At 31.3% G+C, this 12,413-nt stretch overlaps 1 protein-coding gene across 1 annotated transcript in view; it reads left to right on the forward strand.

The window, feature by feature from the left end:
* Nucleotides 1-9,785, forward strand: part of LOC123666389 — a 56,530-nt gene extending 46,745 nt beyond the window's left edge. Inside the window, exon 2 of the mRNA XM_045600767.1 lies at nt 9,303-9,785. Within this exon, the coding sequence (XP_045456723.1) occupies nt 9,303-9,785 (483 nt within the window). The remainder of the gene's footprint in view (nt 1-9,302) is intronic.
* Nucleotides 9,786-12,413: the final 2,628 nt, after the last annotated feature.

The raw sequence follows: 12,413 nt of genomic DNA on the forward strand, positions 1-12,413 counted from the left end.
AGTAGTGGGCGTCTATAAGCTGCCATAATCGCTTGCCAACAGGTGAGCCTTACGCTTGTTTGCCGACCTAGTTGTATAATAACATACACGAACATTATTATTGTAATTGTTTTTGTCAAACGTACTACTAATTTTCATTTAATTACTAGTTTAAGTAAATCACTTTTGTCAGAAAGATGTAACAGTAAATCACTTCGCCTCACCACTCTATTACACATTGTTCTCGTCTTGAGATCATTTCGATGGCTCCTAAGTACACTGAGTCAACTAACAACTTTTGACTATTTAATTTTTTTAAGATATTAATAACATTTACTTCACTTCCTATCTACCTATGTAACAAAAAAATAAAGTTATTAGAAGTAGAGTTGACTCAGTATACTTAGGAGCCATCGATTTGTGTATCCTTAGCATAATTAGTTTTACATAATCGTATTGTGTAGATTACAATATAATAACGCAATAGGTACACACTATATAAAAGTTACCAATATTAGTATTCCAATATTCAATTGGTTTTGGAAGTAGTGCGTATGACTTCGCCAATATCCTGTAAAATAGAGAAGACCTTTACGAGATTAATGTGTACGGTTGAGACTACAATATCAATCAAATTTTGAAGACCGTAATAATAATAGGTATATTACAACCACACTTAAACCCTAAACATAAAACACATACACATTTAAATAAAACGTGAAAGCACTTTGTGAATTTTAGTGAGAATACCGACGTGTTTGAAATATATGAAGTAAAGCATATGCGTTGCCTGAAATTGGAATTTCAATTAGATTTCAAAATTATATCATTCCACTTTAAACATTATAGTTTTAAAGTAAATACACGGTGAAATAGTATTTAGAAAATTAGGATTATTTTAATCGTATAATTATTATGTAATTTTATTTTTATTATTATAATTTAAAAAAAAGTAACTTTATAATGGTGTAGCCTTTGTTTATTGTGTATTTAATAATCGTAACACACGTGATTTAATTTAATTTAAATAGTCCGTTGAAATGAAATAACTTTTTCGGATTTTATCGCGGATTATTAACTCTTTTAGATGCCCGACGTTTCGGATACTTTACAGCAACCGTGGTCACGGGAGGACTCCGAAAAAGTTGTTTCATTTCAATGAGTGAAATTCGCGTAAACATTAGAAAACAATAAATAGTCCGTTATTAATTTTAATAAGAGGAAAAATTACATGCAAACTATGAACTGACTGATTAATTATTAATTATTTGTATGAATTAAAAATATATGTAAATATGTGCGTCAGTTGGCTATAACTTAAAAAATTAAAATAAGTTACGCGTCTATCTGTAACTATCTAAATATCTAAAACGGTTAAATCAAAAACATCAAAAACACAAAATGAAAATATTCCTATGCCACGCTACACGTAACACAAGCGTTCAACAGGTTAGCACGTCAACCCTTCAAGGTACAAAAGTCCGTTAGTGGTGTTATTTTGCGCGTTTCCTGTCCGCACACGTGGTCACGCTATATCGACCACCCTCTTTATATTATAATTCAAATACACCGTACGAATGGGTACTTACGATTATAAATAGTGTATTAACAGTTTTAAAAATGTAACTGTCTAGCTTCTTCTCAGTTTTTAACAGAATTTATATTCTCAACTAGCTGTGCCCGCGACTTCGTCCGCGCGGAATTTAACAAAATAGATATTGTTCGGTTCGCAGTTACAAAATTTAACTAAAATAAAAGTAGCCTAAGTTACTCCTTATACACCAGCTATCTGCCAGTGAAAGTCTCGTCAATATATAGTTAATATTTATTAACCGACTTCCAAAAAAGGAGGCGGTTCTCAATTCGACAGTATTTTTTTTTTTTTTTTTTATGTATGTTACATCAGAACTTTTGACAGGGTAGACCGATTTCGACAAATTTTGTTTTAATCGAAAGGTGGTGTATGCCAATTGGTCCCATTTAAATTTATTTGAGATCTAACAACTACTTTTCGAGTTGTATCTTATAATGCGTTTTTACTTGACGCTTTTTTCGTCGACCTACGTTGTATTATAGCGCATAACTTTCTACTGGACGTACCGATTTTGATAATTCTTTTTTTGTTGGAAAGGGGATATCCCTAGTTTGGTACCGTGATAAGGAAAACAGGATCTGATGATGGGATCCCAGAGAAATCGAGGGAAATTCTCGAAAATCCGTAATAACTTTTTACTGGGTGTACCGATTTTAATAATTTTTAAATTAAACGAAAGCTGATGCTTATCATGTGGTCACATATAAATTTTATCGAGATCTGATAACTACTTTTTGAGTAATCTTTGATAACGCGTAGTTGCTTGACTATTTTTTCGTCGATCTACGTTGTATTACTTGTCGATGTAATTGATGTCGGTTTTTTTTTCGTTTGCGAGCAAACACAATTATTTATTTATTTACATAAAAAGTCATGAATTGATTGTAATAAGCTTAGGAAGTGCATAACTGGAGATAAAAATGATATATTTTATTCCGACTTTACCAATGTATCGGAAGTTATACGGGCAAAATCGAGAGGCGTAGCTCGTATAGTATAGTATTTCGTATTATTATGTATTTATTTATTGTGCACTAAATATACAACTTGACTTACAAGTCAAGGTTGCTGGATAGCCCTCGGTACGTTCCCTATCTTTGTGATGTCGCTACCCTAATATGTCTTTAGTTTTTATATTGATTGGATTTTTGTTTCCTTTTTTTATGTTTCAGTTACATTTTTTGAGAATTAGATAATTTTGTGACTTTCGCTATGTGTGGGTTGTACCTTGTGACGAAATAAATATTTTAATTTAATTTCGTGACGAGTTCAAGTCTCCCAAACGTCGCTGCTATGATGTTTGTTCTTATAAGATGGACGTGTTGTAATTATTATTAAGCAAGTAGAATAGCTAAGTAAGGTGGTACCTCGAGGGATTAAGTCGCGCTTAACCTACTTAGAGAGTACAGTTAAACACGTTGTTATACAAATTACAACTTTAATTTAGTATAAAATTTTTCGAATTTACTTTGTTAAATAGGCTTTTTAACTGAATTCAGAAAAGGAGGATGTTACACAATTCGACCGTATATATATGTATGTTCGGGGATAACTTCGTTGTCTATGAACCGATTTTAATAATAATAATAATAATAATAATAATAATAACTTTATTTGCAAAACACACTGCTCCTAACATACACAATATATGCATATACATATAACATCAGAGGCAGGCATTACAGTCAAAGTCTTAGGTCTAATACATTATGTGAGTAATAAAAAAACAAAAAAAAAATAGAATAAAATAAAAAATAGACGATAAAAGAAGATAGTAGCGCGGCAACAGTGTGTCTCACAAAAAGGTGGGACCTCAGCTATTCTCAGGACTAAAAGCCCTGACACTGGTTTTCAGGACCACCATTCGTTTTCCCATTTTGGCGGCAATAGTAAAAAGGACAATTAAATAATAATAATGCGAAATTAAATTTAAACAAATATTAATTATTAATAATTATACTAATATATAATAAATACACTAAGGAAAACAATAAATTATAATATGTGACATATTAAAGACAAAATATGACCTACATGACAATACAGATATACATGAACACATACACACACACATACAATTATATAATACGATGACCCACAATAGTACTGAGCACTTGTGACCAAATCAACGAATGCTGCTAAGTTGATAATGAATATATATAATTTATCACGTTTGCCATGATCAGACTATAATTTTAAATATTTTGTTGCCCTAGAAGTAAGATTCTTTTATAGACTTTTTTAAAACTTGATTTGGTTGTTAAATTACGTAGCGGTGGTGGCAAGTTATTCCAACACTTAGTTGCAGCATATTTAAAGCTACCGCGAAAAGCGGCTGTACGGTGCATGGGCAAGCTCAGGGCATACTGAGATGACCTTGTGCAGTGCGCGGTGTTAACGTTGCGTCTCCACTCAAGTTTGTCAACCAGATACGTAGGTACGCCATGCTTAATGACTCCAAATAACATTGTGGCTAAGTGTAATCGCCTACGGTTCTCCATTTTCAAAATGGACGCCTGATTCAGGTAAGAAGTGACATGATCTCGCCGCGGTATGTAGAAGCAGTAGCGTGCACAGGCGTTTTGAACCCTTTGTATGGACTTTTTTGTTCTCTCTAGTAGTCGTGGCCCTATAACGACATCTATGTAGTTAAACTTAGAGAGTACTAGTGTCTCACATAGTGCTATGCGCAAATTTTCATCAAGAGAATCCCTGATGCGATATAAAACTTTAAGCCTATAAAAACAAGTTCGTACTATATTAGACACGTGCGATTCGAATCGCATATTCTCGTCCAACAATAGTCCAAGGTTCCGTACTTCACATACACCCTCAATCCTGCTACCGTTTATTTCGAGAGAAGGGGCTTTGCTCTTCACTAACTGCACTTGGTGACGGGTGCCAAGGACTATGTATTTTGTTTTATTTGGGTTCAAAACCAGCGCATTGGATTTCGACCAGTCAAAAATGCGTTCTAGGTCACTGTTAATTAATTCCAATGATTTTTCCAACTCATGTGGCTTGAACGATAGGTAGATTTGTATATCATCAGCATATATGTGATACCTACAGTTTCGTATAGATTTAATTACGTCTCCCGAATATATGCTGAACAATATGGGTCCAAGTATAGATCCCTGAGGAACTCCTCTAACAAGGGGGCTGTGCTGCGACCAAATGACATTCTCCCTCTCATTTCTAATTTCTACGATTTGATGTCTATCTTGTAAATAGCTTGCGAACCATGAGACAACGGCCTCCTCCAGTCCATAAAATCGTAGTTTTGCTAGAAGCAAGCCTATATTAATGGCATCAAAGGCGCGAGAAAAATCGAGAAAAGATTTGAATTATTCCTTTTTTATTCGAAGATTTTGATTATTCCTTTTTTATTGGAAAAAACTTGGGAGGCCTATGTTCAGCAGTGGACTGCAATAGGCGAAAGCTAGCTATGACCGTTGTATTTGAAAAGTTTTTCATTTATTTATTGATTAATAAAGTATAGAAAATTGGCTTGTATTTTGTTATTTAAAGAAAAAATCATAAGAATTTGATTAGTATTTTATACGAATGATTTAAAAATTTAATATTACAAAACTAGTTAACTAGGCGAACTACTTAACGTTACATCAACTATCTGCCAGTGAAAGTCCCATCAAAATCGGTCCAGCCGTTTCAGAGATCAGCCGAAACAAACAAACAAACAGACAGACAGACAGACAGACGAAAATTGTAAAAAATGTTTTTTTTTTGTATATTTACCGTGTATACCATCCATATGTATTTAGTAAAAAGCAGTTATTTTAATATTACAAACAGACAGTCCAATTTTATTTATTTGTGTACATAAATATGTCACTTTTTTAATTTCCTTAAGTACAAATCTTAGCTTAACAATAATTGCACGCAAAAAAGAGATTTGTTTAATTTGGCGCACTCAGAAATAACGGGTGTACATACATTTTTGCAATTATTTTTAATTTCTATACATAAATGAACAAAATTGTATTATTTGTGTTTAGAGATAATACATATAATTAAATAAATATTTTGTACTGTCTATCGTTGTAGATGAGTGTACAATATTAAAGTTTCAACGAAGTGTAATAGGGCGCGAGTTTCGTCGCAGGCGATGAAGGGTTTATTAGGACAGGGTTAAAGTACCCTTTACACATTGGACTCAGTGTATTACGTATACCTGTGGGTACGCCCAAGGCCTGATTGATAGTGAATATATGAAGCGAAGTTACTAACTAGTATGGTTAATTAGTTATTATTTTAAAGAGAAATTAATTATTGATAAAGTTTTTATTTTTATTTTTTTATTTATTTATTACTTCTTGCATAAATATAATCAAACACTTTTACCTAGTAAAAAAAGAAAAGAAAAAGTAGATAAATATAAATAGAATTATAAATACATAAAAGCACATATACATACACATACTGAAGAATAAGATAAACATACAAAATCATGAGAATAAATAAATTTACGTAAAACATACGTAAGAACTATGAAGGTCACAATAAGATTTTTTTTTTTTGAATTAAGAAACGAAAACGGAAGATTTTTTTTCACATACAATTTTTTTGAATTAAAACTTCTTTACGCACGCTTGACTTGGGGAGTAAGCTGGTGAATGCGTGACGAGTGTTACGAAAAGTGTGATAGGGCGAAGCGAACGGAAGTTGAGAGGTAGATGCAAGTTAGATGGAGCTAAAGAAGTTTTACTTCAATCGTGGGGTCTAAAAGACACCCATTTTTTTAAACACTAAGTAAAATTTTTATTGTTTAACAAAATTATGTAACTTAATTTTTTTAAATATGTGTAGGTATGACTGTGTATATTTTAGGTCACGTAATATTGTCAAAGTAATTTATGTTTTCATCTATCGAGTCCTACATTTCTATGATAATAGAGATAAAGCAAATAGATCACTTGGCATTAGTTCGTGTCAACGAGAAAATAATTAAACACTAAATAGAACAAAGCTATTTCAACAATCTCTTTATGCAATTACTTTGTTGACATCATGACATACATATTAAATTTGTATCTGATAATGATGTATGTTCTCATGCAAAAAAGTGCTTGCATACAAAGTATACATGTCAGAAGTGAAATTTCTTTGGCAAACTAATTTTTAAGTCTCGTTTATATCACCTTTATATTATATAATTAGTTAATTTTAATTAGTTAAATATATGCTAAGCTTGATTTTATAGAAAAAAATATACATTTTTTTATTATTAACTTTTTATTGATAACACCTTTATTTTATTTAGAATGACTTATAAAAAATATATAATAATTATCGAATGATATAATGATAATAGCAAACTGCAATAATAATAACAGTCATCACGTACATTAGACGCAAAATATTACGCTTTTGTTAACGTTACGGACGTTTTTACCGGCTAGGGTACCCCTCCCCATAAGGAACTTCGTTCCAAAATATTTTAATAAAGCACTCGTGAGGTGGTAAATATAATATAAATTAATATTATGTCGAAGTATAGGCGCGCGGCATGTCGCAGCCCGCTCGGCGCCAAACGCGTTATTAAATTTCAAATGCAATAATCGCAGTCATACACTGTGGAATGTTGCAGGAACGTATTTTTCTTTTAGATCTTTATAAAGTCTATTTAGAATTCTTTATATTATATTTATCTTTAAATGTTTCGTGATAGTATAAGGAATTTTACGTTGAGTTTTGTTTTTTATTTATTTCAGTCGATAATTTAAAAAAAAATAACTATTAATGCCAATAAATGTCAATAATTTATTTATCAAATATTCGAGAAAGTTGCCGACTTGTTCGCGCCAGTTAAATTTAATTAAATTGTCAACCTAACAACGATCTATTTATTCCTAAAAGTAGTGTATAGAAATAGTAGAAAACGTTAATGATTAAGGCTTTCGGTAACCATTATTGAGGCTTATTAAAATTGAAACTCTTAAAGGAATGAGAAAAATTTAACATTTTTTTTTCTTTTTGAGCTTGACTTCGAATAATAATATATAAACACATTATTTTTATTACTTTTATATTCCATAAAAGATATATTTACAAGAAAAGCAGTAGTGGTGTATGATTTTAATTGTTTTTATTAATGTCGCTTATGTTTTATTGTAAATATATATTTTTGATCGTTTTCTCATAACATATTTGTATATAATTACAATACCTTAAATGTACTAAAATTAATAGTCTTTAAAATTAAACGAAGATTGCAATCTCGACCGCACTGATAAATTTCTTTTGTGTGTTCTCTGTTTTACCTGACATTTGAAAAAATTATATGTACATACTCTTCTGGCACCATTACAACTTACTAATTGTATTTGACGATTTTTAATTTAACGCAAATTGTACTCTGATCGCACCAATCAATATCTCTTATATATTCTTAATTTATATACGCTCTTCTGACACCTTTAAAACTAATGAAATGAAGGGTTATCGATGTTTTTTTTTTGCTGTCGGATAGGCCATGGTCATCGGTAAAATTGGAATCTATTTTTTTATGGACGTGGGGTCGCTCGATACGCCCTTGGTTGTCTATTGACCCATATTGTTGTACTACATTCACCTTTTATCTGATAAGACGATATTTGTTGTAATTAAATAGTGAATAGTAATGTTTTCACTGTATTTATGATAATAAACTACGCTTTAGTTTGCTAACCGACTTCCGAAAAAGGAGGAGGCTCTTAATTCGATTGTATATATTTTTTGGATATTACCTCAGAACATTTGACTGGTTGGACCGATTTTTATGGTTTTTTTTTTTAATAATCAAAATGAGCTGCGTGTCATCGACTTACGTTGTATTATACTAAGTAACTTTTCACTGGGTATACTGATTTTGATGATTCTTGATTTAATCCAAAGCTGATGCTTGTTTTGTGGTCTTGATTGTTTGTCTTTGATTGAGATCTTATGATCTTTGATACCGCGCATTTAATTGGCCTTTTTTCCTTTGCGAGCAAACATAATTATTATGTTATATAATAAAACTATATAAAAATTAAAACGCTTAAAAAATCACTTACACTAACTGTTATATAGCTTACACTATTTGACTTTTCACACATATACAAATATCTTATAGCTAATACAAAATGTATGCTTAAATTACTGTTTAATGTAAATCTTTTAGTTTTGTGCAATATTTTTTATCTATCTATATTTCTATCTATTTAACAATGAAATATATTTCGCGTGTAATTTATGCAGTATAAAACAGTTTAACGAAAAATGTAACTAAACATTCATATATATATTTAATTTTTCAATTCTTAGTATATAAATAATTTTCTAGCATCTTGGAAAACGTATATTATGGTAATAATATTTCTACGATTCGAAATGTCGGTACGTATTGGTTACAAATAATAAAATCACTTTACCCCGGTGCTGAAAAGCGATTTACAAAATGTTACCCGAGAAATAAATTCGATCTGCTCTCGATGGCGGCGTGTTGGAATTGCATGAAATACCGATACCCGATACCGAATTACGATTTGTGTAACTAAATATAACAACATAATATTTGTATATTTTAGATGATATTATACGATGAAAAAAATGTTATTTTATTGTATAGTATGTAAATATGTTTTTGTTCCACTCATTTATATTATCTTTACATTCGATCTTAACTATAAAATAACTTGGAATATAAATCAGATTAACTTGTTACTAATAATTTGTTTTTTTACAGGCTTTCAAGCTGTTCAAACGGAATAATAACAAGAAGGCGACTCGAAATCGCGTGTCGCCAGCACTGGTCCGCTCTCCATCGTTTAGCGGTACAGTGGACGCGCGGCCCGAGATAGACCTCCAACGCTTCTGCCCGTGTAGGACTTCCCTCCCACCCCTGAACATCTCGAACGAGTCGTACGAGAACTCCTACTACAGCAGTTACAACAGCTACGACTCGCACAACGATAGTCTACGGAGCTACAACGAGTCGTGCGTGAGTTCGGCTCGCTCAGACTCTGCGTACGATTCGACTCGTAGCAGTCCCGCCCAGACCAGACCGGTCTGCTACGCGACCGTTACGTACTTCAACGTGAATGACAGCGAAGACAGTAGCAGCATTCACACCGAATATACGCTACTCGACTACGACCCGGATGCGAATGAAGACGAGAAAGCTCAGAACATGATCAATGAGAGTCTGGAGCTCGTTAGTACGTTATGAATCGCTTTAGTTGCGATTATTAGGATTCCTTAATTATTAGTAAGTTAGGATATAATGAAGGATTTCTTAAATTCTACTAATTTCGTGTTTTAAATTGCGTTCGGTCACTATTAAGAAAAATGTCAGTTATAGTAATTGTGCAGGAGTTAATTGTAATTAATAAGTGGAGTTTAAAATTCCCGTCGTATGCAAAGTCGTTATTTTAAATCGAACTATTGTTCTATTTCTATGATGTTTTTAATTTTTTCTTAATAATTTTATGATAAATATTTATTTCGTTCCCGACTTTCATTCTGACATTGATGCTAATATCTTAATCTACTGGTGTTGTAAATTAATTTTTGTCTGAATAATATTTATTTTGATAATAATCTCGTAATATGATTATATCAAGGTAATTTTGATAAACAACCAGCAAACAGCTCGATGGTATGTAAACTATGTTCACTGACTTTTGATTACTTTACGAATTGAATATCGCGTAATAAATCTTGTAGGAATCACAAATTTATTGGATTTCGGAAGATTAGAGCACTGACTTAATTTATATTTTTGATATAACTGGAATATAGGGACTCCTTTTAATAATATTTTTTAGTTATAATGTATATGTATATATACTTAAGTTTTTTTTAGTTTAATGTAATTTATCTTATTCTTATTATTATTTTTAAAAATGTAATTTAATAGATTTGATGTAATACAATAATCGCGTGAGTCGTTAATATATCTTAAATTACAATTCTCCCTTTTGGATATGGTAAATATATCACTTCATATTAAAATAATATTTTATCAAAATACAATTGTGACCTTTAATCGTATACAAATAACATAATACATTTTTTAATAAAATTAATTGAAATGAGAATAATGTAAAGTCATTATGGAAAAAAAGGTTCGTAATGTTATAGATCTTCTGGGGAGGGTTCGGGGTAGGAAAGGCAATGCGCTTGCGATGCCTCTGGTGTTTCAGGCGTCTATAGGTTACAGTAATCGCTTACCATCAGGTGAGCCGTACGCTTGTTTGCCAACTTAGTTGGTATACAACAACAGCTGAAGCAAATCTTTCTAAAATAATTTTGTGTTGAAAAAAAAAACGTAATTATCATCTTAACAATATTATAAATGAATTTTTTTAATTGTATATTTGTAAACCTTTTTTTATATCATAACAAAAATCGACCGTTCCAGCGGGGATCGAACCTGCATCCCCGACTGACCGTGTCGGTGCTCTAGCCAATTAAGCTATGGAACGATGTACCCGCTAGATCGAAATTTTTGATATGATGATTGTATATTAATTGTAGTATTTCACGCAATAATTACAAAAACCGATTATGATAAAACTTGGTACGTTAAGGTGGAGATTATTATCCCAACGTTCCCACGGGATTGGAAGTTACGCGGCTAAGACCACGAGGCGTAGCTAATAATTTATAATTTGTGATTTTTTTTATGTAACTTAAAATTAAAATAATTTTACTTATAACTAGTTGTAGCTGTTACCAAAGTAATTGTGATACTGTATAGACATAATAAATATATTGCGTTGATCTCAATTAAATTTTATATAGGTAATAGATTTTAATTGACACACTTGTAATTTATAATTGTAAATAAATACTAATATATCGAACATTTACTTTTATTTATGTAATCTTATATATAAATAAAAATCTTAATATATTCTTACACATTCATCCTTTAATATCTCAAGGTTGGACATAGGCCTCTTTCTCCATCTAGGAAAATGATTGGACCTTAATCCACCACGCTGCGCCAATGCGGGTTGGCGGATATGTTCCCTACTATGAGTATCAATCGCTATCAGGTATTTAGGATAACCGAGAACCACAAGGACAGACATCCAAACTGGAAAGAAATAATAATATATAACAAGCAATAAAAAATTAAATTAAATAGGTACCTAATTAGATCAATTTCTACCATATCAAATTAAAATTAAATAAGGTAATTGAATTACTCAATTAGTATATAAAAATCTGTATTTACATCAAGTGAAATCCACTACAACATCAAAAAGTGTATTTGAATTTGAATGGATGAATAAAAAACTGTTTCATTAATTATTTAAAATTTAAACAAGATATGTAAATGTGAGAGTGAATTAACCTCCGTGTACTCGCGCAGACAATCATTACACACATACTCGCGCGCGGTGCCTAAGACCGAGATTTAATATCGTCTATGTTATTGTTATATTATACTTTTTAAGTGATTTGGGATTGATTTTAAAGAACAGGGTGTAGTTTATTGAAATCAAAAGAATACTGGAACTTTAATTTTATTTGCTAGAAACAGTCTTTTAAAGCAGTCACTTAAAAATCAACGTATTTATACCTACGTATTCTAATTTAAAAAATAAGTCCGAAATCTAATTGACTAAAGAATAAAAAGAAAAGGTAAGAAGAAGAAGGTAAGAAAGGTAAGACGAAAGAAAGGTAAGAAAAGGTATAAAAAGAAGTATTATTCGGGTATAATTTATCATTACACTATATAAAAAAGTCTCGCTTCACGCTGTCTGTATGCTTAGATCTTTAAAGCCATTCAACGGATTTTGATGCGGTTTTCTTTAGTAAAGAGTGATTCCAGAGGAAGGTTTAT

Source organism: Melitaea cinxia, chromosome 1, assembly GCF_905220565.1.
Source record: "Melitaea cinxia chromosome 1, ilMelCinx1.1, whole genome shotgun sequence".
Taxonomy (NCBI): domain Eukaryota; kingdom Metazoa; phylum Arthropoda; class Insecta; order Lepidoptera; family Nymphalidae; genus Melitaea; species Melitaea cinxia.